The sequence below is a fragment of the Pararge aegeria genome, chromosome Z (assembly GCF_905163445.1).
Source record: "Pararge aegeria chromosome Z, ilParAegt1.1, whole genome shotgun sequence".
In the NCBI taxonomy this organism is placed as follows: domain Eukaryota; kingdom Metazoa; phylum Arthropoda; class Insecta; order Lepidoptera; family Nymphalidae; genus Pararge; species Pararge aegeria.
Genome location: NC_053208.1, coordinates 3,271,449 through 3,298,446, shown reverse-complemented (window position 1 = coordinate 3,298,446; position 26,998 = coordinate 3,271,449). Strand labels below are relative to the sequence as shown.

The 26,998-nt window shown below is 34.5% G+C and overlaps 1 protein-coding gene across 1 annotated transcript in view; it reads right to left on the bottom strand.

The window, feature by feature from the left end:
• The window catches only part of LOC120636353, a 143,762-nt gene that overhangs the window by 80,686 nt on the left and 36,078 nt on the right, over positions 1 to 26,998 (bottom strand). The window contains exons 3-4 of the mRNA XM_039907801.1: positions 25,547 to 25,632; positions 15,967 to 16,062 (exon numbers count right to left, since the gene is read on the bottom strand). Coding sequence (XP_039763735.1) covers positions 15,967 to 16,062; positions 25,547 to 25,632 — 182 coding nt within the window. The remainder of the gene's footprint in view (positions 1 to 15,966; positions 16,063 to 25,546; positions 25,633 to 26,998) is intronic.

The following is a 26,998-nucleotide window of genomic DNA, read 5'->3' as shown; positions in this document are numbered from 1 at the left end:
AAAAAGTTTGTGTGATGAACATAAGTGTTTTCCAGCGTCTGGGTGTTTATCTGTAATATACAGTATTAATGTATATTATTCATAAAAATATTCATCAGTCATCTTACTACCCATAACACAAGTTACGTTTACTTTGGGGCGATGGCGATGTGTGTGTTGTCGTACTATATTTATTTATTTTATATTTTTATTGCCTAAAACGCACATATATCTTATATCTTTAAACGAGTAATTCTTTTATATAAATATCTGGAATCTCGGAATCGGCTCAAATGATTTTCATGAAATTAAGTATACAGGGGGTTTCGGGGGCGATAAATCGATCTAGCTAGGATTCATTTTTAGAAAATGTCATTTTTTTTGTGTTTTCCGGTAATAACCGATTTGGTGCAGATGAAGTTGCACGGTCAGCTTGTTAGAAAAGTTAGAGGTGCATGCTGGGGTTCGAACTCGGCCCCAGAAAGTGAGACCGAATTCCCACCCATTGCGCTATCACCGACGCAAATATCATTATGCTTCAATATCAAGGGTATACCACCAATTCGATACTTATCATAATCCTGTGATAATTAACGCAAAAAAACTCGGTTGGTTTCATTAAAATTTATGAGAATCTGGGGAATGTTTTCGGTAATGGAGGACGGAATACGTTATTTATTTAGAATCTTATAAATTTTAGGCAATGCTGTCCTTGAAATGAATAATATAATCAAATGGAATACATAAGAGGTATATATATACATTTATAATTTAAAAATCCCGGACACTAAATAATATAAACAGTTTTGACATGTAAAACAATTAAAAGCTTCACGCTTTTTAGTGGGTACGCTTGCATTTATATTTAAGTTAAAATCAAATATTGATTTTTCCGAATTATTTTTTTAAGTTAATGGTTGAGGAGTTCTCCCGAAACTTCATCATCAGCTCCTTTATTGTGGCGAGCATAAATCGCTTACGTCACTATATAATATAATCGAAGCGCAACTAGTGCAATACTTTTTATTATAAAGTTTCGGTGGCCAGACTTTGTCTTCATAACCAGGTTGACGTGACTAAATGCTGCTTCATGAAAGAAAATGCTCAAGTTACATTAAAAAATATTCAAATATAGTTGTGTCTATAATATTTGAAGAGTTTCCTCGATATTTGTTGTAAACTTGGTGGAGTAATGGCGTAACAAATAAACAAAAAAAAAACGGTTGAAAAACGTACCTATTCAAGACCTTTATTGAGGGAGTTGTGAAAAAACTCAGATCCGCTATTTCATGGTGGCGGCCATCTTGGATTTAAAATATATCATAGTGTAGAGTACTCTACTAGTCAAGCCCTTTCATTTGATACCCATATTGAAGGAGTTGTAAACAAATACGTAATCAGCCATTTTGTGGCGGCGGCCATCTTGGACCGATTGTCATCTAACATAGCTAAGAACACTAAAAATCGGTTCATCCGTTCGGCAGCTACGATGCCATAGAGATACACACACAAACACAAACACGTCACCCCGTCGTTTTTGCGTCAGGGGTTAAAGGAATAGTACGGAAATAGGTATTTATCAAACCAATACCGTTTAGTTGTTTTATTAAATACTATTGAATCGTCAAATTCGCAAACAGGAAATCGCTTTCCCAATATTGTAGGTATCAGGAGGCTATAAATAGGCAGTAACTCGAAACAAGAAAGATATAACGAATTAACGACTCACCCCACACAAACAAGGTCAAAGTCATAAAGTAAACACATAAAGATATAATTGAGAGAATATATTATTTATTTATCAGTTCTCTTCCATTGCTTTTTATTTAAGAGACAAAAGAAACGTTAACCTCAGCCAAGACCATATTCAAATTCACTTATGAAGCGTTCATACATATAAGTTTACATAATTGTAAGGGGATTTACTTAAAGCTACAAGTGTTCCAAACGCGTTCTGGTCTAAAAAGAGACCAAAACAAACTTTAACTTTATCCGGATAATTTTAAATTTGACGACCGATTGGCGCTGTGGGCACCGACATTGCTTTTTGATTCCAAGGCTGTGGGTTCGGTTCCCACAACTGGAAAATGTTTGTGCGATTAACATGTATGTTTTTCAGTGCCTGGGTATTCATCTGTATGTTATAAGTATTTACGTATATTATTCAATAAAATATTCATCAATCATCTTAGACCTCATAACACAAGCTGCGCTTACTTTGGGGTTAGATGGCGATGTGTGCAATGTCGTAGTGTATATATATATTTTTTTTTTGTTATCACCATCTCACAGTAAATTAATATTAAGCTATGATGTTAGAGCAATTCACACCCAAGCTTTTTTATCGTTTAAGTACTCCTTGACATAATAATAGGATTTTTCTGTAAGCTTACGTTTTATATAAACTTTGAAAATATTGAGAGACATCTCATAGATTTCATTCGGTAATTTGTTATAAAATATGAGAGAGAGTGTGAGATAGTAACCGACAGCTCTACCTAAGCTAAACTAAGAATTTCTTGAATAAAAATTTGATCAGCGTAGCAGAGATTGATTTAGGACATAAACTCACGACATTGCTCCAATGCGGTTTGGTGGGCTTTAACGACTGTTTCATGAGTTAGTCATAATAACTGGCACCAACGGCATAACGTGCTCTTCGAGGCTTCCGCCAATTTCCTAACTCTTAAGATTTTCTTTAAAAGAAAAAAAATAACACTCGAAATTTTAGCCCCGACCTGGGGTTTGAATCCAAGACCTCGTTACTTAAACAAGCTACCCAATAGACCAAAGAGGCTGTTATGAAGGTAGATCATAAAAAAAAAAAAAAACATTAAGAGCCGAATCTTTTATAAGTGGTTCAAAGCAATGTCTGAATGACCTACGGCCTTTCATAATTTAACTAGGCATTTATCTGCTAGCTTCTCGAAACATAAAAGTCCCAGATGAAAGATTATACAACGTGACGTAAATGGATTTACGTATATTAAACACATTGTCCATTAAAATGACCAATAAATAATATAAAAATAGGTATACCTACTACGACAATACAAAAATCGCTATCTAAAAGTATGCGTAGTTTGTTTTATGAGATGACTGATGAATATTTTAAGGAATAATACACAAAAATACTTATAATATACAGATAAACACCCAGACACGGAATTTCAAAGCAGGGTTGCTACCCACTGCGCCCACCCACTGCGCCTCGTATTCAATATAACATTAATTTTCGAAGTCGAATTGTTTTTTTTTTTTGTGATTTTGTGTGATAAGTGGTCAGAGAATTCTAACTATCAGCTCGTGTGTAACCGCAGGGGAACGACTCTGTAACGACTTGCGGAATATTAAGTGAAATAATTTCTGCGTCGTAAAGCGTTTCGACTCTTATTATCCTACATACATATTCACGGATCAAAATTAACATACAGTAAGTACCCTTACTGCATATTTCGCAAGCATTGATTTTTTTCTAGTATCGAAACAAAGTAACGACAGAGTAAATTAAAACCTATGTCCCTATTTTAACGATCGATTTTGTTCATATATCTGCAGAAACAAACAAGTTTTATAAATATACTCTGACAGTACAAACATCGCCAAGGAGCCCCAAAGTAAGCGTAGCTTTTGTTATGGGTACTAATATAACTGATGAATATCTTTTTTATTAATTTACACCCAAACACTGAAAAACATTGATGTTCATCACACAAACATTTTCCAGTTGTGGAGTCCTAAGCTTTGAACTCAGAAAGCAGGATCGTTGCTCACTGCGCCAATCAGACGTCTGTGACATAATGGTCACCTACTTAGTGACATAAAAGTCGATAGCATGGAATGTATTGTGCAATGCATGACTTGTTAAAAATCCCTTTTCGTTGTGTAGTATTGTAGGTATTAAATTTTAACTTTTGTTTAGTTATTGGTTAGCTTTTCATCATTATCATCATCACTTCAAATGATTGAAGTCCTCTACCAGATCTTTTGTATGGAGTTCGAAAATGCACGCTCCTGGGTCACTTGTTTCTTGTTTGATGTCGTCTGTGCACCTCGTAGGGGCCTACCAACGCTGCGTATACCAGTTTTGGGTCGCCAATCCTTGGAACCCTAACGTCCATCGATTCTTCGAGTTTTGTGCCCCACACATTCCCACTTCAGCTATGCGACTCGCTGAGCTATGTCAGTAACTCTGGTTCTTCTACGAATCACCTCATTTCTGATTTGATTACGTAGAGATACTGTCAATATAGCTCTCTCAATCGCCCTCTGAATGACTCTGAGACATCTTGTGAGGTCCATGGAAAGCGACCACGGTTCATATCCGTAGGTCATCACTGTTCGGAGACCTTGGTCTTCATGAATGAGATGAGCTTTTATTATTTTGGATAGCAACATTCTTAATTAAGCATGCATGAAAAATTAATTTCTAGAAGGTTTCAAACCCCTGTCTTTCTCTTTTGCTTTTGTTATTCTCTCGATGATGTCATTGATTGGTACCAGTCTAAAGATCCATTAAAAAAGAAAAGTCAATGACATTTTTTTTATATAATATTAGAGTGATGTCTCAAGAGAAACTAAGTAGAAGCATTCAGTAGTACGACGAGGAACCACAATTCCTTCTCCTGCTATCGGTGGAACGAGCTGGTAGCACGAGCAGAAAATGTTTTTTACTGTTAAAACATTTTCCTAATATAATAAACATTTGATTCTTTTTGTCACACTGACATGCACTGTGCATTTAACATCAATGTTTTTGACGCTGTATTTGCTCGCAAATTTTTTAAGTTTCCAATTTTCTTTTTCCTTTACATGTTTACAGCAATCTAACTTGGTGGTAAGTGATGATGCAGTATAAATGGTAGCAGGCTATTTTGCTAAGGGTATGACAGTCGTATTAAACTCATATTTACCCCTTATCAGTTCCTACGCGGACACTAGCGACTGCTGAAGCATCCCTCCAGATAAGACTACAGAAATCCTAAATGACAAAACTCTTCCTACTGGCGATCGAACTCGGGACCACCCACTTATAAGACTACAACAGAGAGGTCAAAACATTCCTGCATAATCATCACATGGATTTGATGAAACATCTCCTGAGAACCTTGCAATGAATCGGCAATGCTTGGATAAAACGTCAAGTCTAACTATAGCCTAGCTTGTTGCTTTCCAAGGCATAATAAAAGATTCTCCACCAGTTTAGCAATAATGTAATGTTGTTACATAGAACGTTTATCACTTAGAACATAAAGATCAGAACCGCGCATGACAACGTGAACTACGAGTAAATTAAATTTATTCAAGACTAGTCATGAATAATGTTTCTGGATTATTCCTCTGTTCACGATTTACATGTAAAAAAAGGTGTCAGATAAGTGGTACAAAACCGGACTTTCAACTTAGTTTGCTAGAGAGCATATTGAAGCAACTTCTGACCAGCGATTTGAATTGTATTGGATATTGGACTGAATATCTGACTAAAGTATAACAAGAGTCATCGGTTGTTTTTATTTTAAATCCTGAAACCCCAATATATATCTTATATGCCCGATAACTTCCAACGAACCCAGACAATGTTTAGAGTTAGTTGGTTATATCAAACAAAAACTTAACTTGACCTGCTTCGCTACCAGTGCGAATGAAAAAGTCTTCACAGCCGGCAAACATTTCTCATACAAGTGTTGGCCACTTAGTTTTGTTACATCAAGCGAAGGTAGAAAGCGCATTCGTTGCGCTGCATTCATGTAAAATTGCAATATTTTTAAAATATAGTAGTAAATTCAAATATAATTTTTATATTCTTCTGAGATCTATCTAGGGTTACATAAATCTAGGTAAATGTCTCTTATGACGTAGGTACTCACCTAGCTAGGTTTTTTTTATTGCAAAAAGAAGATTTAAACATTATGTTAATAAAGATGAAGACAAAATATTGAACAATAGTTCTTAATTACAAAAGGCAGAGGTTATCAATTATTCGGTTGTATTTTTTTTTTATGTTCGTTACCTCTGAAATCTGTCAAGTATAAACGTATTTGAAATAAAATTATTTTTGGTTTGACAATTTCTGGTTCATACTTGCTACATAAAAGGGACTGTGTAGTATTTAATGAAGTGATTGTCAACATTTTACTTGGCACATACTTAAAAATGTTGTAGAAAATATTTATATCATGTTTTTAGTTTTACAACACAGTTGGTATATATACATTTTAAAAAACAACATCCTAAAGCGACGGTTATACCCCCGCGAAAACCTGCGGCGTTAAAAGTTGCGTCCTGCGTCGGACCAATCTCTTGCTCGCAAGCGCGATTAATTTTGAAAGACTGGCCTGCGATGTTCGGAAGTATCTACTATACCTAAAAAATATCTTGTATCTGTCATATGCAAAATTTAAGGTTTTGTTGAACATCATCATCATGTCACACATTATCGGCCCACAGGGTACAGGTCTCCTCCCACAATGAGAAGGGGTCCCATAGTCCACCACTCTGGCCCATTAATTCACACCATATTGAAAGTCTTTTTTGAAAATTTATACATTATTTGTAATTTTTCAAACTATCTGTACACCAAAAAGTAACTGAAGTGTATAGTTTATGTAAGAAAAAATGAAGTGTATGTTACTCCATTCACCACCTATTTAGCCCTTTTAGGGATGAAAATTTTTAATTTTAAGTTTCTACCCCCAGCTAACAAATCATTTTTTATAATATACAATAGAAAATTATTGTCAACTTTCAGGGTGCAGACAAAAGGGCCTTTCCTTAAGCTATGACGTAACATGTAAACATTGCTATAACTTGTATATTGGTATAGATCAGTTGTAATCAGGTCACTCCTCTGCCCTCACTGAGGAGGGTGTAATAAGGTTATTTAATAAGCTCGCGAGTATACGTGTTTCCATTACCACGTGTCTCTTTCCGGGAAACGGAACGTGTTCCGGCTTGCGGGGCTAAGTCGGATAATACACGTTCGAACTGCGTATGGTTTACATATTTTCACCAACATAGTAGGTAATGATTTTTTTTACTCACAACACTCTTTTTTTTTTTTACTAAAGATCCTACAACATTGGAGGTAATCTTGAGTAAAAAAAGTGTTTACCCTTATCAACTAATGTTTTCTTAATCACTGTATCATTTATACTTTTAAATTAAAATATTGTGTAGCCTATCTTTTAAAATTTCCTTTTCTAAATTTTGTGTAGATTATGAGTTATTAAAATATAGATTATATATTATCTAATAAATTGCATTGCGATATTAAACCAAATGAAGTAGTTATTTTGATGAGAAGTAATACTAAATGCATGCCTGAGAGTTCATACTAATATTATATAAAGAGTATACATACTAAAATTATAATTGTCTGTTTGTTCAGCCGTTAAACCGACTTTAATGGCATTTGGCACATAACTATGCACTCTGGAAATGCTAAAAAAGCTGTTAGGAACAGATACCCACGAGATTTAAAAAAAAGCATTTATATAAGCGAAGCTTTCCTTACCTTGGTGAAAAACTGCATAAAAATAGTGCGAACCCTGCACATGGCAATAGGATACATTTTATCCCGTCAAAAGGGTTCCGCGGGATTTATAAAAACCTTAAATAAACGCGGACCAAGTCGCGGGCTACAGCTAGTTTATATGCGATATAACCACGTGAAATGAAACGTGTTCCAGACAATTTCTGGTTCTTCCTTGATCATGCCAGTTAAAAACTAATGTAGAGGTCTCTCTTGCGACTCGAGCAGCGGGAAGCAGATTAAATTATTAAAAGTACCGCATAGCTGTTGAGTGTTCCTTACTATGTTATTTGCCGCAAACAGGTGCCTTACTACCATCGCTGAAGCAGTATTATTTTAATACTGTTGACGCTTTTGTTTAAAAATTAAATAACACACGTTTTCAAGTTAAGTTATTTTAGCGCGTTAGTGAAAAATTATGACACTAAATTTTTACGATGCGCGCGCACTCTGTCCCAATAACCAAAACCCTGAAGTTAGCTATATATTGTCAACAAAGTAAAAGTAAGGACATCTACGTATGTTTGCGTAAGAACTGACAAGTGTATACACAATATATATTTATATTATGTGATATTTAATCAACTTCCTTTAACTATAATTCGTTATAATAAAACTTTCCATGTATTAAAAACCTTTTTTTAATGTTAGTGTCGTCTACAAACGTAGAATAAGGCGAAATATAAAATTTTTGAAAAGATTTTCATCTTGTTACGCCAATGAAGTATAACTTCTAACGCGTGTGTGTGTCTAAATATGTACAAACGCGTTTTTATGCTTGGTCTGTATATTAATCCGCGAATACTACGCTAGTCATTAGAAAACTAATAGTTTTCTAGTGGCTCACGTACTCACGAACATAGCTTAGTTATAGAGGACGATCATATTACTATGATTTGTCCGTCTTTCAAAAATTAGTTATCGATAACCAATAAGTAACGAATTTAGTTGTCGACGCCTCTTATACTTTTGAGGTGAACCAAACGATAGCGCGATTGAAAGTACAAGTGGTGACATCTAGTTAGACGTCCGACAAATGAATGTCGCGCTATGAACCTGGATATCGGGATATCTGAATTGAACCTCGATGAGCAAGAAATTAATATTTTCTATTCATTTTAAAGTCGGTGAGAGGAAAAATGTAAGAATAACTCACTATAATACTAAACTTGTTGGTATACGGTTCAATTTTAAGTAACAAGGAAAGTACCAAGATATTTTCTACCTTTTACTTGGCACCGTCTTAAAAATGTTTAAAGAATTTTTTTTTTTGGTTTTTTATATACCAAAGTGGAGTTTTTGAACAATTTTTTTGCCAAACGTCAACAACATTTTGCCTGCTGCTAACTGCTATTTTGTTATGCCTCTTGGAAAATATTGCTTTAAAGTTCAAGGAAACCTACTTGTCTGGGTGTTCACGATAATGTTCTCAATGGCTTTTAAAGTCTCAAGTACGCACTTGGCCTACGATGCTCTACGAATACGGTCTAAACATTTCTCTCGCTGAGGGGAGACCTGTGCTCTGGAGTGGGCCGGTGATGGATTGATAATTATGAGATTGCAGTCAATGGCTAGCCTGTAGCGGAATAAAAAGAATGAATAATAACAATAATTGTATTTGTATAATATTATGAACGCTTATTTATAACCAAAATGTACCCGATTAATCGGACCTGTCAAGTGGCAGAACAGCTTCAACATGTCATATTATGTTAACAATGGGCCAAGAGGGCATGGTATATTTTGAGGGACTGCTTGGGAAAAGCAGGAAGTTTATTATTACGAAGTAGTTACTAAAACTTGCAGCAGTGAATTTGCAATTATTTATTAGAATTTCTGATAGTTTACATTTGAAACCTGAATTAATTAAATATTTTGTACCTAACCCCAAAAATAGATTAATCTAAAATCTAAAAGATGAATAAATGTTAATCTAAAAGTATAAAAAAGGTTAAGGTATAAGTATCGAGTTGATTACAAAAGTAATTTGCATACTTGTGCCTAGTTATTTTCTAGCAATACATAGCCGAGGAGGGAAAACTTTGTCCAAAACGTTTTATCATTCCAAATTTCTAAAGTTTCTGTTTGATTTCGAGTATCTATTTTTGTTTTTTGTTATTTTACATTGTAATTTATGGTCTTTATAAACCTATATTATGTATCAATAATTTTTTGACAAGTTTTTCAAGTAGTACAGCTTTTTGTGATAGAGCTCATCCAGACAAATATTAGCGACAGGCCTATTTCTGCCGTCAAGCAGCAATTCTGTGTTCTAGTCTGTAGGGTTTGGTTGCCGGCTTAATTACAGGCACCTTCGGCGTGTGCTGCCTGCGAAGTGCTGTTTAGAGGCAATGGTTTTCCTCTTATTTAGGCAGGACATCGGCTTGGTCCGTCAATCATAACTTTAGTTAAAAAATATAGAAACGATTTTGATTAGTAGTCGCCAAAAACAAAGAAAGACTTTTACTATAAAACAATCCCTTAGTACTTATAATTTCGTACGCCCTCTTGGAGTACAAGACATTCGGCAAATAACCTGTCATAGTCCAATCCACAAGTACCTATAGGTGAAACGCCCGGGACTAATATTTACAACTGACTTTCACATGACTGCCAAAAAAGGTGTGTAATGTTTGCAGGATCAATGTAGGTATGTGAGTTTTTGAATTGAAACTGCTAAATGCCAGAACAGATTTGAATGTATGAGGTTCGATCGTTCAACGAATCCTGAGATGATCCCGAGTAACAGTGGGTATAAAATTAAGGAAAATAAAAATCAGGTGGTTATTCCATGGCGACGTTTTCAAATGTGAAAATTCGAACAGAATTTGGCAGACGTATTTATTTTTTGAACTACGTACAAAAATGTACATGTATTTTAAACTAGAAGATAAATGAGGAGTTTTGTTACTTTCACCAGTTCATTTGTCTGTCTGTCTTCATCGTAATGCAAATAGATGTTTCGAATAGAACGCGGTTTTCGCTCCATCATTATCATGCCGCCACAAATATTCCATAGGATTTACCAGAAGATATAAATTAGTTATTAGAGAAATAAAAGAAAACCAAAATACTCTGAAATGTCTACGTATAGTGTCTTTTTTTTTATTTTTAATAAATTACTAAGATAGAACCAATAAGGGTTTTAACCAGCAAAAAGATGGCATGAAATTTAAAAATTCTCCTTCAATAAAATTTGTATGAAATTCTTAGGGTAGGCAGTGCATTTGTGCATCTATGGAGTGCACGCCACTGGCAATAGTACGTCCACGGACGAGCTCTGTCACAAAAAGCTCTTCTACTACTAAACGTATTGTGCACTAGTTATCACCCATCGCGATAGGTAACACTCGCATGGAAGCAACATGATGGGTTAGTGTGTTTTATGCAAGTATAGTACGTCTCGCAAACAGGTCGCAACTCCAAGAGTCTTGTATCGAGGTTTAGAAAAAAAAAAAACTTTTAAAAATAAGTAAAATAAATGGAGATTTTCGTTTTGAATGTATTCTTTTCGTAGTTATTAATATTTTCAAAACTATGTCTAGACTAAAAAGTAAATGAAAGATTTTTGACATAAAAAGACATGTACGACATGTACTGCTCTAATTATAACCAATTTATAAAATTCAGTCACAATTAGGTCACTACTTTATCCCCACTGAAGTTTAATAAGGTTATAAAATAAGCTTGTGAGTAGACATATAACTATAACCACGTGTCTATTTCCGGAAAACGGAACGTATTCCGGCTTGGGGTGACAAACCAGATAACTAATAGCTTATACATATTCGATAACTGTTTTATTTGTTTTATACAAGATTTCAATGTTTTGTTGCCATTTAAAACTTTTAATGTTAATTTGACGGCCGATTGGCGCAGTGGGCAGCTACCCTGCTTTTTGAGTCCAAGGCCGCGGGTTCGATTACCACAACTGGAAAATGTTTGTGTGATGAACATGAATGTTTGTTAGTGTCTGGGAATTTATATGAATTATTATTTAAAAACATATTCGTCAGTCATGTTAGTTCCCACACGCTTACCTAATAAAGTGGCCGGAGTCACATGATTTTAATTTTGCATGTGATGTTAGGGCTGTATCTGTTTTCTTTTAGTAAAAACTATGGCAGTGGTTTACTCAAAAGCTATTAAGTTTTCAATTTTACAGATTGGTCTCAGAGGCAGTACATAATATACCTCTAAAGCCCGTGAAGTATCATTTCAGTTTTCATTTACAAGTTCTATATACTATGATTTTTTTTTACGAAATAACAAAAATCCAATGAATAAAAATCTCTTTCTGTGTGAAGGTTTTGTTAAGCAAGCGATTAATCATGTTACACGCCTAGCGACGGCCATTTAACAAAAAACGTCTATAAAATGTTTTTATCCCCTTATCGCACAATCTCATTGTTATTGTTCCCTCGACAAAATAGATAAACTAAACTACAGATGTTCGTAGTTGGTCTAATTACAGAAAGAAATACACTATGTTACATGAAAGCCACGTATGCACTAGCAGAAAAATGTTTCAGACACCAGTATTCAACTAATATGTATCAATTTTCTTAAACAACATTTGGCGTAGTGGGCAGCGAACCTGCTTTCTGAGTCCAAGTCTGTGGATGCGATTCCCGCAACTGAAAAATGTTTGTGTAATGAACATGAATGTTTTTCATTGTCTGGCTGTTTATCTCTTTATTTTATGTAGTTATGTTTATTATTCATAAAAATATATATCAGTCATCTTAGTACCTACAAGCTATGTTTTTTTGGGGCTTGATGGCAAGGTGTCGTCGTAGAATATTTATTTATTTACCTACTTTTTATTAATTAAGGTACCTACATCAATTAAGGCGTCATTATTATTATGTTTACAAGGCTAAAGATAAAAAAGTTACCATGGTGCTGGGATATTACAGATTGTAATACTCTTGGTAATGGATAGGTTTTACTTCACAACTTTTTTCTGGAGTTAAGTAAACTATCGATTACGTAACCTACTGATAAAGTAACCTAAGTAACTGGTTTATCAAAAAAAATAGTGACGAGTATACTGTCAGATTATTACAGTATATACTGATTGACTCATCACACATAATATACATCACAGGTCTTAAGTTAAAGGTTTAAGCATAAACTCAAAATAATTTTTCCCTACACCGACAAATTTTTGTTTGGTTAATCAAGTAGATAAGTATATTAACATTCAGCTTAATGCTCCAAAATCGTTACTTATTACCATTTAGAATGAGGGTAGGCCAATAATTTGTATAGCTCAGTATAGGTAGAAAGAAGAACGCGCATATTTCTTCACTATATATGTACTGAATGTTTTTATTCAGTTAAGTTCTGTTTTTATTCAGTAAGAAATCCTTTGTGGGGATGGGTATATGCTTTTATAACAAAATACCGAAGGTAATATTAGATCTACCTTTACCTAAGTTTATACAATATATTAAAATACATTTAACAAATCGTGGTTACTACAAGATTGATGAATTCCTTAACGACAAGGCTGCTTGGAAGCAGGCCACTCCGCTCTCATCTGTCACAAAACAGAAAAATTCTAATGATTGTTAAACTATAAAATGATGATGGAAAAGAGCAATCTGCTGAGTTTCTTGCCGGCTCTTCTCAGTGGAATCTGCCCTCCGAACCGGTGGTAGAGTCACTACAAACAGACTGACTTGACGTTTTAAAAGTGCTTATAAATTAAACCTACTGGTAATAAATGAATTTTGAATTTTATTTAGATGTTTATATTGAAGGCCAAACATGAAATCTGTTACCACACGCTTTCATTAAATTTAACTACCCTGGTGTGAAATCTGTTACCACACGCTTTTATTCAATTTTAACTATCCTGGTGTCTGTCCGTCAGTTTTTAATTCTTGTGTATTAAATTTAATCTGGTTTCCGATTGAGCTAAAATTTTGCATGCATATATTAATCCGATACAATGCAATATCATCACATGGTAATCTGATTATGGAGCGAGCAGGTCTCAGTCTCACGAGTATGGGCTCGTTCGCATCTTCTTGACAACTCTGTGTCTATGGTCTGATAATCATGAGTTTGTTTGTTGGTGGATGGTTATATTAAAAAAAAAATCCTGTACTATTTATTCACACACGGCAGAAGTGTAACTTCTGAAAAGTATCCTACGAGAGAGTGAGGTGGATGTAGAGTATCAGAACTATGAGAATAAATGTAACGTTTATAATTTAGTTTCCATGGTAACTAGAATAGGTAAAAAATTTATAATTTTTTCTTTCTCGCTCTGTTCTATATTTTTATGTGTTTGTTTCTTTATTTAGATATTATTCGGTTTCCTTGGTAACTTAAATAGGAAACAAAATGTGTAATGTGTTCCATTCACTCTCTGGCCGGCTGAATTCAATACATTTATGTGTTTTGTCTCTATGGACTTATTTTTTCGATTCGAGTTTGGAATCACAACGATTCTAAAGAAGTTTCACTTCAAAAATGTATTAAATTTGGCTTTGTTAATTAAGATAGTTTTCATTTACTGTTTCTAGCTTAAGGTCATAGAAGCATATTAAATAAGCTAAATGGAATTAAGAATAATTAAAGAAAGTTAAGTTTATTTATCATTTATGTAAATGTTTATATTTGTGAGTATATTACTTATAGGTATATATATTTTTATATATCCACGTTGATAAACATGTTACAAAGTAAGGGTACATATAAATGTGTTTATTTCAAGTTACAAGTTACATAATTAAGATTAATACGTTTGCTTCAACTTTTTTGTGTGTTCTTATGATTAAGTTTAATGGCGGCTACTTAATTGTTGGTATTTATGCTGCTTTCTTTGTCTTTTTCTTATTACTAAGTAAACTTTTTGGGTCTTACTAAATAAAATAAAATAATAACGATAAAAATCAAATAAGTTTGTGATTCAATTTAAATGTTTCAGAAACAACGTTAATATCCGATACACATAGTTTTTGAATACCTATGTAAAACTCTCAATTCTAGCTACAAAATGACTACTTAAAATAATCCTGTAATCTTAATAATCGTAATTACAGAAAAACTTAATAGAATATCATCATCAGCTTTGTTTACTTTAGTTCTGTTAGCCAATCATACAGAAACTATAAACGTCTTGCTCTACCACAAAATGGCAAACACCGTTAGCAGACTGCCTTGTGGTCAACGTCGTTTCAAATACAAACCGCTAAGGTGTTCTTCCGGTTTCCATGTTTCCTGCCATGGAAATATAACAGAAGTAAGTTCATTCAAAGCAATATCGAATATGCAAGCGCATTACAGCTCAAATCCTCAGTGCAAGTTTCAAGTTAACAAAATGAGGCAACATTTAAATTTTGAATGGACCGCCATAGTTGTATAAACAATGCTTGAATACTGTATCTACTGGTGCAGATTATTAGGGTTAATTTTGATTTACGAATGTTATGCGCAAGTCACTCTCATATGTCGTGGCACGAAAAACTTGGTGTCTTAGATTAAAATTTCATACAAAAGAATTAACTCACTCTTAAAGTGTTGCATAAACAATATTACACGGTAGAACATTGTGTTATTAATTTTTGCTTTTCTAGTTTGTTTTATTTATATATGTAAATATATTTTGCATGTAATGTTGAAGCATCAAGATGTCCGTGATAGGTACTTCGTTTCGATGTGTCTCGCGCAATTGGTTGGTGTCACGTAAATCTGCTAATTTGATATTCATATAATTCCAAAAGAGTAGATACGCTACTAACAAGCAAAAACTGTAGCGTCGAATATTGTTCTATTAGCCATTTCGGACCTGTGTCGCTCGCGTATACGTAAGTGCATCAGTACATGCAAGCGTTTCTGGACTCTTTTTTACTCTATACCAAATATTGCGGCGGTATAGTGAAACGTAAGTAAAAAAACGGTGATAGCCTAGTGGTTAAGGCTTCACTTTCCTCTTCTTTCCACCATTGAAGCATGTGATATTTATTTGTTTTTATTTAAGCAAATAAATATCACATGCTTCAATGGTAAAGGTAAACGACATGAGGAACTGATGCTATTAGAGGTATGGGAATGAAAGAAATGAGTGGCATGGGAAGTCTACCTATTCTCACTTTGCCAGGTAACTAAACCCTACTCAGAATGAGATGGGTTTAGTCCACCATGCGTGGCCTGTAGTGGGCCGGTTTGATGATGATGAAGATAATGGAAGTTTATCATAAAAAAATATTTTATTTATTTTATAAGCATATAAAACGTATCCATACTGATATATTACTGGTGTGTAAAGTAAGCTGTGTAGGTATATAAAGAGATACATGTACGTTAACTACATAGTAGACAAACTCACTCGTCTTTTTTTTCTTGATACTTACATTAAAGTTTACGGCTGATAATTGCTGATTTAGACGAGGCAAGATTGCAGTATAACGCAAGCTGGGCATGCAAAAAGAAATACTCACTGTCTGCAAGTAGAACAGGTAGATAAAGTTGACGACTTCCACCAGAGTCTCCAGGGCCATAGAGAAGATCCACGGTAGCAGCATAAATTTTATGTCCTAGAACAATTGAGGTAGACTTTAATATTAATATCTATTATATATAATTCTAGTGTCACGATTGACAGCAATTAACTTCGAAACTATTGCTTCGGTAGTTTCGGATTTCATACCGATTTTAACTTTTTTTCTAAATGTGCGTTTTGTTCTTACTTAAGATACGATATATCTCATTTTCTAATTGCAATATTATTTTATTTGGACGGCTGATTGGCGCAGTGGATAGCGACCCTGCTTTCTGAGACAAAGGCCGTGGGTTCGATTCCCACAAGTGGAAAATGTTTGAGTAATGAACATGCATGTTTTTCAGTGTGTGGGTGTTCGTATGTACTCGTATATAATAAGTGTTATTGTACTTTATTCATAAATTATTCATCATTTATCCTAGCATCCATAACATAAGATAAGATTGCTTAAGGGTTAGATTGCGATGTGTGTAATAATTTATCGAAATACAAACACAGCAACGCGTAGTCGCGTCTGCTGGTTAAATTATAAAACAGCTATTTGGGTTTTTAAAAATCCTAGTCCTAATCGAGCTGAAATGGATGTCTCCAGAATGAAAACTATTTAATTAAAAATTTCGGCTATATTACCGCGGGTAAATTTACGCACAACTTTTCCGGGATAGATTCTGTGTCCATCTCCAGGATGCAAGCAACATGTGAGCCAAATTAACAGTTGCACAGAACATACCAACAGACGAAATTTCAGTTTTATAGAAATAGTATCGCTTCCCACAGCTGGAAAATGTTTGTGTGGTCAATATGAATGTTTTTCAGTGTCTGTATATATATATATATATATATACAGACCGATAATAAATACTTATTTGGGTATATATATATATATATATATATATGTATATATATATATATATATATATATACCCAAATAAGTATTTATTATCAAAAAATATTCGTCAGTCATGTTAGTTCCGATGGCGGTCTGTATATTGTCGTAGAATATGAATATATATTAGGTTGGGGAAAAAATTTCTTCGCATTTTTTAAGATAATTCAAAACATTTTTTAATATAGTTTATTTACATTTAACTAGAGTATGTAGGTACCATTTTGTTCGATAACTTTTTGCCATCTTGTAGGTAGGGTCATAATCCCAACGCTATAGAAATTTTGGGGCTTCTGATTAAAAAACCGCGACTCTCGTGATGTTAACCTGACACTGCCTAAATAAGTCTGAAGAGACCGAAACAGGTGGAAATCTGAACGTGCAAGGTCAGGACTATACGGAGAATGCATAAACACCTCCCAGCCAAACTCTCTTAATTTTTGCTGAGTGGCTAAAGATACGTCAGGACTAGTGTCATGATGAATAACCACACCCCTTCTGTTGATTAATTCCGGCCGCTTTCTCTCAACTTCTTGATTTAATCCCATCAGTTGTTTGCAGTAGAGTTCAGATGGTCCTGCCTGGTGGTAACAGCTCATTTTAAATAATGCCCTTCCAATCCAACCACACACACAGCATCAACTTGGAGCTAAACCGGGTTTCGCCACAGTCTGTGAAGCCTGACCGGCATTTGACCACGACCTTTTTCGCACGTTTTTGTCGTACATGATACTTCAAAATGGGAATATCGTAGATTCTTCAAAATGGTTCGGTTTCATTACGTCGTAATAAAGAATCACAAAGTTTCTTTCAGTGAGCTCGTACCCAAGGTACCCAAATAACCAGCTTTTTTGTGTACCCAGTTTTTTGCCAAATGCGCCAAAACTGTTTTGTGTTCTTCAGCTACGTTGTAACTACGGATATTCCGATCTTGCTCCACTTTTTCAAAAATGGCATCCATTTTGTCCGTAATAGGGCGACCAGAGCGAGGTGCATCTTTGACATCAAAATTTCCGGATTGAAAACGCCTAAACCAAATTTCTCTCTACTCTCTCAGACGACTAGGTCCGAAAACATTGCAAATTTTTTTCGCGGCTCTTGTTGCATTTTTACTTTTTTTGTAGTAATATTTTAAAATGTATCGAATTTCTTCATTAGATTCACTCATCTTCAAAAATCACACAATTTCCTAATTTGAATTTTGGAATTTTCTTATTTAAAATTTAAACTTTTAATGATACCCAAACCAGCCAGATACAAATAGTATAGCCAAAGAGATTTTATTACAAGTTCATACATACTATGATGCGAAAAGACTTTTTTCCCAACCTGTTATATATATCTAGCTATTGTTTAATACATAAAACATTGTGCATAAATGTGACATCGGAGTCGGATCCGACATAATGCAAAAGCATTCATACACGGCAAACAATCATAGCTACAGTATATCTACGCATTAGAAAAACGGTAACATTTACATGGAGCGAGTTACTTGAACTAGCAAATTGTTGTCAAATTTAAGCTGTTTCTTCAACGGCACCAGATATTTCGGTAGTTAGATGGTTCAGAACGTTTGTCTCAGTCGTATTTACTGTTCCGAGCAAATTAGTCTGACAGTCTCAGGGAGCGTCAAACAATTGGTCAGATCTAGCAATACCGCTACGAACAGATATAGCCAGAATATAGGTCACCGATTTACTATTTGTAAGCCGTCTGAGGTCGCATGGAGAAATAACGAGTTTTTTTTTTAATTCGTTAGCTACATGTTAACCCTTGACAGCAGTCTCACCTGGTAGTATTGAAGATGACGTCTAAGATGGTAGCGGGCTAAACTGTTAGCGAGTATTCATAACCTTATCAGTTTGTACGCGACATTGCACCGGAACACGAAATCGCTAAGCTGCAAGTCTTTGTTGGTAGAGTGGCCACGGCCAAAGCTGCCCACCAGATCGACCGGAGAAAATTCAGCAACTTCAATTTCCCAAATTGTTTCTACCGAAAGTCGGACCCAGGATCTCGTACTTAAATTCACAGCACTTACTTTTGTGTCAGGGAGGTCGTCATAACTGTAAGGTAAATGTAAAACCACTAGAATCAACAGATGTATTGGTTTTCGCTATCGGATGCGATGAACAAATGATTTTTGGATAAGAAATTACAATTCAACAAACACGTTTACATAATCTTCGTCATAAGCATAGAATTGATGGTTACGATGCACATCGCTACGACAGAGATTTTAACATACAAATGTGAGCGAGCTTTATTAGAAAATTTGGACTAGGATGACATAATTTCAAGGATGTGTCTATACAGTGCATGAAAATGCCCTATGATTTCAATCACAGCTCAGTATGTAAGTAACTCGACGGTGAAAGGCGAGCCTTCTGTGTCCTAGAAACAGGACTCTTAATCAATGGAAAGACATAATCCTATATACCAGAGATAGGGATTCAGGCAATATTTAGCCGCCCTGTCAGGAAACTAGGGCACATGTCTGAAGACAGTTTAGCCCAAAATACCTCATTCATGATTTATGCTAATCATGCAAAAAAAAAGACGAAAACTTATTCGCAGAGATAGTCGAAAAACAAGCGTAAATGATAAAAAGATGGGGAATCTTCTGGAGCTAGCCAGGCAAAGGGTTCTTGCTTTACTGATTATAGTAATTGTTCTACATCTAAAAATAATGCAGCTTAGCTAACAGAATTCATATTCATTCAGTACTCGATCAAGTTAGCTGCTCAAGTTAGCTCCGCGTATCGTTTGCGTGCTCGCAAGATATAAACCATCCCTAATAGAGAACAAATGTAATCATGCAGCTACGAGGTTATTACTCTCGGTCCATTTCAGTATATCAATATCCCAAACATACACGATTGCCTCTTAGCATAAATTGCGTCACGTAAAAATAGTTGCTTACTTCGAGTCACAATCAACTTTACATACATAATATATATTCTATCTCTCTCTACTAATACTGTACAGTCAAAAGATTTAACAGAACGAGAAAAAGAACTCACAGCTAAGTTTTTTTGGGCTTTTTCTCAGACCAGGGTGCATTTTGAAACTCTCGTAGCTTTAGTTCTAAGTTTACGAATATCGTTATCGCCATCATCTCACTATGGCAGCGTATACATTTTTCATGAAATGTACGCATCATAAGTTCCATCTATGGGCCAGGGGCCTACTTGAATAAAGATATTTTTGACTTTGACTTTGACTTAAAACAGGCTCCAAAAATTACTATGATGTAATCCAAAGTAGCAAAAAGAGAGCAATATGTAACGACATTAAATTCCTTGCGCTGATTTCAAACTGTATAGCACTCTTGTTAAGTGGGGTTGCACAACATTGCTAAGTTTAATTACATGTAACTTATAACTAAACACAAGTTTTATTGGATTATTATCCAATATTAAGTTCCATTATGAAGAAACAATAAGTACACCTGACGGTTGCATCATCCGTTCATGACATCATCCGCCTAATTACATCCCACCCAAGTCCCACCGATAGGCATAGGCATCCTCTAGCAGTAGAAGCTTCGTGCTGCTCAAATTTGAGTTTGCAGACTTTTGGTACGATTTATTATCAAAGTATGTGAGGTTGAAGATGGACTTCTAACACTTTTTTTGATTCCATTACAAGTTAGCTCTTGACTGCAATCCCACTAAAGCTGGCTAATAAGCTTCTTTTGGGACTAAAATATTAATATATAATTGTTTCCCACAACGTCACCCGTTTTGATTTTCTCGGGCTAAAAAGTAGGTGTTATATTATGGTTTAGCAAACTCCTACGACACCATCATCAGGCAATAAGCATCTACTCTTAGAAGTCTTCGTACTCTCACTCTCGCATCCAGACTGTGCCTGGCATATTCCAAAAGTCGTTGCTTCACTTAGTTGGTGGGCTGTCTATGTTTGCAAATACGTGGTCTCCACTCGAGGATTATTCGACTCCAACGTCCGTCGATCCACCGAGAAACATGACTAGCCACTGCCGCGTCACCACACGGCACATCAATCAAATACCATTTGCCAAATATTATAAAATCTAAAGAGTTCATTCGCCCTTAAAAAGGCCCCGTTAAATGCCCTAATCTCAAGAGCTACCAGCTATAATATATATAAAATAAATATTATCTGCAGTAAATAACTAAACCGCATAGAATATATCAATTACATAGCTTCTAAGGTTTATTATTATTATTATTGAATTCTTTATTGCACACACAAAAACAAAATACAAAGAGAAACACATTAAAGAATGAAAAAAAAAATTAGTTTAGGTGTTCAAAGGCGGTCTTATCGCTAAAGCGATCTTTCCGAGACAATCTTTGTCGAAAGTAGTTCTTATAATGAAGGGGTTGGTGCGGCAATAAATTTATATCTTCATAAAAATATTGCAAACTAAACTACATGTTATAAATTGTAATACTACAAATATAATTATTATTTATAATACATATTGTTTACTACGTATATGCTTACTGAAATGTAAAAAGTAACTTAGCACGGAACTATTATGCAGGTTAGGCATTTCACGCGCGTAGCGCATTCGCATCAGAAACGTTGATAAGGTTCGTCCAAGCTGACCGGATGTTGATGCTGACTGTTCAACCTCATATAAGGAAGCTTGCGGTGTGATTTGAAAAAAATAAAACTAAACTACGTTGTTAAAATAAAACTAACTGACGCTGGGATGAATCCCAAGCAAACGTGCTATTTAAGAGTAACTCCCAAGCGTAGCGTAGCAACGTAGCATCCAGAATCTTGAGAAGTGTGGTTTTAACCCTGAGTAGAATACTCTACTTTTCACACTTCGCGAGGGACGATAGAATCAAGTATTGGAATTATTATTTTTAAATTGAAACTTTATTGTTCGCGATTGACGGTTCTGGTGAGTGACAAGGACGCCATCAGACGCTAGAGCGAGATAACAATATCAGAATTAACAGATTTTATTCAGTTATGCCTTCCTTATCTAAATCATAAAGTCCTTAAGGACTCCAGAAGGTACTATAGGATTATTGATATACTTGACCTTTCAATACTTAGCAGCATTGTCGATCGAGTAGTGTGAAATATTATTTAAATTACTATTGGCAACACCTTATGTGCTAATTTAGTAATATACATTAGGTGCCAACACCTGACATTGGCTAATCTCTGTAAAGCCAGAAAAGAAAAAAAAAAAAAAATTAGGTGCCACTATACGCTTCCACTACATAAATATTATCAGCTTTAGGATTGTTTCTATTCTATCGGTTAATGGGCAACGTGTGACAGTGATAACAAAAAGAAAACCGGTTAAAATCGCTCTGGGCTTCTTTTTCGAATAAGATGTTTTTCGTAACCTTGTGTGTTCACAAATATAGTTATCACGATCATCTTACTACTATGGAGCATATATTACACATCAAAAGTGCCTTGTATAGGTATAACTTCATTTGTTTTACCATAAAAATCAAGCTTAATTTGCTATACTCCCCGAAAAGCAGGAGAATCTGAGTGGTGTAATTTATAATTTCTTCAATCCTTGTAGGAACTCCACACTAAACAGATCTTCGGCAATGTAACCTCTACGCACGTTTCGCTCCGAAACCGGAGCATCCTCAGGAGATGTTGACTTTACATAGGATAATTGTTAATTTGTGTTGTCTCCTGCTTTTCGCGGAGTATAGCAAATTAAGCTTGATTTTTATGGAATATCATAGATTTCCGCAAAGTAACGCCTGCTTGCATCCAATATTTAATTTATTTTATTGAATAAATAGGACTTTGAATGGCAGAGGAACCTGTTTTATATAATATACAGAATGCAGGAAGAAATGGTCGAGAAAGGCATTACTAACCGACTTCTAAAGAAGGAGGAGATTCTCAATTCGGTTGTATTTTATATATTTTTTTTTATGTTTGTGTCAAAAGCATGAAATTAATGTTTTCTTCCACATTTTAAGTCGGTGGTAAATAAATGAAGAAATAAAACCAGATACTTTCTTTGCTATAAAGATTATAAAGTTAAAAAAGTATATAAATAACTATAAACATGTAAAACTCGGCACCGACTAAATATGTCGTAGAAAATATTTATGTCTTCCTTTTAAAAGTCAAAGTCAAATATTTCTTTATATTAAGTCAAATATTTCAAATAGGCACATAGATGGCACTTTGACATTATATGTAAAATATGACAAAGAAGTGAGTTGATGACGATAACTAAATTCGTCCACATAAAACTAAAGCCATAACCTATTTAATTGGTCTGTATTTTTCTATTATTTTTTTTTGACAAATATGTTAAAAACATCTAATAAAAAGATCAAAGGATTGCAACCCCGAGTCAACACATCGTCTGATTGGATACAAAATTGATCTATTAAGTATCTATTAATGGATGAATCATTTTAATTGACACGAGTTACAATCGTATGATTGAAAACGTGTCTATTTCTTACTTTTTTGATCATTGGTGCTTTTTGTTTTTGATCCACTATTGATACACAATTGTAAAATCAGACACGGGCGTTTTTGAAGTTTTACTTCTTTTGGCACGTTAGGGAAAAATGATAAGATAAAATTTTTGCGATGCGCGCGCACGCCGTCACCAGAAACCGACACACTGAAGTTAGCTTTAGTCAACATTTTAGTTTTTCATAAAAACGCTTTTAATTGTCAAAGGCTGTGGGCTCATTACGGCTATTTAATTGATTTTTTTACAAAAATTTCAAATTTAAATGATGAAACTTGGTTTTCCGATAACTAGATAATGCGTTATAATACACACACGTTTATTATTTAATTCTTACTTTTACTAACCAATCAGGTTGTCGGACCAAGCACATGGTCCAACATGAACCAAGACAGCATTCCGAACTGGTAGTAGAGTCATTTGAAGGTAACAAGTAATATGAATTATAGAGAAGCTTAATATACAGTATTAGAGTCAGTCCAGTTGTTTTATTTCACTCCTTGGGAAGTCAGGTTTATAGAGTACAGACCCACAACACTGCTCTAAAACAGGTTGGTGGGCTTTAAAGATGTCTTTTATAAAATGAATACTTTAATAGGAAGGAAGAATAATAGTCATGAGAATAAATAATTACTTCAAGTAACTAGGTATTTAGCTTCAATAATACTGTTAATTAATGAAAGATCTAAGTGCCATCCTGAACATTGTTGGTATTATAGTTAATATCGGAATACCTGGTCATCCATCCTCTATATTTTTTTATCACGTTCATAAATATATATATTTACATAACTGTAAAGGGGATGGTGATAACTTCGTTCACCAACTTAAAGTTAAAGCTAAGAGGGTTCTAAATGCGCCTTAGTCTAAGTACACAACAGATTTAGCCGGGTATTTTTTTTGTCATCACCATCTCACTAAAATATATCTTCTATATATAAAAGGTAAAGGTGACTGACTGACTGACTGATCTATCAACGCACAGCTCTAACCACTAGACGGATCGGGCTGAAATTTTGCACACATTTAGTTATTATAACGTAGCCGTCCGCTACTACCGTTTGTACTCCCTACAAAAGACCTATGTCCAGCAGTGGACGTCTATCGGTTGATGTGATGATGATGAGCCGTCCGCTAAGAGGGATTTTTGAAAATTCTAACCCTAAAAGGTTTAAATAGGGGATGAAAGTTTGTATCAAATCCTTTATTTAGCAATTTATTTTTCAAGTTACATACATGAAACTTTGATTTTAGGATTTCGATTAAAAATAACGAAAAAAACAAATTTCCAACCCTAAAGGCATCAAATAGGGGATGAAAATTCGAAAGTTTTCATTGATTTTTAAGTAATTTACGTTCATAATTATGTTTCTATTAGCAGCAAGACTTTTTATAAACCTTTGTAGTTAAAATTTACAAAATCAAAAATTGAATTTAACAAAGGCTAGTAAAGCCATAAATAATAGAGGAAAAAAACGATGGTAATTGACGAACGATTGCCGTGAACTGTTCCTTGCATGCCCTTCGAAGCGTTATTCTGTTTAAAGAAGACTGTTTTTAAATTATTTACAGGCAAACGTTTGACGAATCCATCGATTTTTTGCTTTACATAAATTTTCTAGTTTTATAGCCGGCTTTCACTTTGGGGTAGTTACTACCCTACCGACAACGACATGCCGCTACGATGCCGTGTAGAAACCACAGAGGTAGGGGTTTATATATCTGCCCCTAAAAGGCTAGCCCGTTACAATCTTAGCCTGTATCACCTTACCATCACATGAGATTACAGTCAGTTACTTATAGAGGAATCAAATAAAATAAGTCATTCAATTAAATTTGAATTGTTACCCATATTAAGGGAGGTGGGAACTAAATGTAATTTGCTATTTGTGGTGGCGGCCATCTTGAATTTGAAATTGTTTATAGTGTATAGTATTCTACTAGTCAAGCCCTTTCATTTGATACCCATATTGAGAGAGTAGAGAAAATTATGTATTCCGCCATTTTGTATCGGGGGCCATCTTGAACCGATTTCATCAGACATTTCTAAGAACACTCCCAAATACAAAAAAATCTAAATAAAAATCCACAGACAGACACACACATACGTCCCGGTCGTTAGTAAAAACATGTTAAATAAAAGGGGTAAAATACCTTATATACGCCAACTATGAGCAGAATGCAAGAGATGAGCCCCATTATACTGCAAGCCAGCAATGTGATGTTCAGAGTCACGGTTACTGAAACAAAATTTAATAATATATTAATCACTAGTGGTTGCCCGCGACTTCGTCTGCGTTTGATTTTGTTTTTTGATGTGGCACCTAATTTAATTTTAGTATAAAAAAATATTATTGTATTCAGTATCGCTAAGCCTTAAATGAGGGGTTTGCTGCTGTCCGCTGAGGGGTTTCCGCTGTTCTCTATCTCCAACCACATTCATCAGATCTACACAAATTTTGGGCAAAATTAAATACGTATTATAACCTCTATAGTACAAAAATAATTATTTAAATCGGTTATAATTTGTCGGAGTTATGGTGTAAAATCGTCAAACACTTTCATCCCCTCTCCCAAAGGAAACGAGTTTAATGGCGGGATAAAAAGTATCCTATATTACTTTTAACACTTTCGAAAATATCTGTACAAAGTTTCACGAGGATCGGTTTAGTAGTTTCGGCGTGATAGCGTAACAAACAAACTTACATCGACATTTATACTATTAGGTAGGCAAGGGATTATCATTATTAATTGTAACTTTTTATTTTATATTTATTTTTTATTTTGTCTTTTTAATTTTATAATTATGACATGCCATTTGAATCAATTTATACTGCAATTTTAATTTTTAATTCGATATTGTACATAAACTAATACTAATTGTTGTTTTAAATGTATATGGGCTTTGCATGGAATAAAGAAATTATTATTATTAAAAGTTTAGTTTTTAATTTATAGTTAATGTGTGGATTATATACAAAATGGAAGTTCGTATAGAAGTACAAACAAATTACGCTTTCATGCCTAACTTACTCGTAGAAACCGGATTTGATGCATTTGGTACAAAAAGACAGTCAGACCTCGGAAAAGGACGTAAGCTACCTACCTACCTACTATATAAATATATGTACCGGGTAGGAACCGGATTTGATCTGTCTTTTTGTACCAAATGCATCAAATCCGGTATATCCGGTATATATATATATATATATATATATGTATATATATATATATCCTAAGCTAAATCTTTGATTTAGTAAGTTTAGTATGAAAGATTACTTAATGATAATGATGGGATGATGTGAGGATGCAATGTTAACGGATGACACAATTGGAAAGCTTTGGTATTATTGTCATAATTAAGATTTTTGTTACTTAATGATGGGGCTGGCATATCTGTGTTGTTTAAATGCCCCAAATAAATAAAGATTAAAAAAAAGAAGTTTTTTTTAGTACTAGCAACGTAGGTCGGTCGTATCTACTGAGCGACGCGATGGCTCGCAGTACAGAATTACCTACACTGGATTTATTAGTGAACGACCTGCTGTATATGTATTGATTTTTAATGGTTAAAATATGATATTGGATATATTTAAACTTATTAGA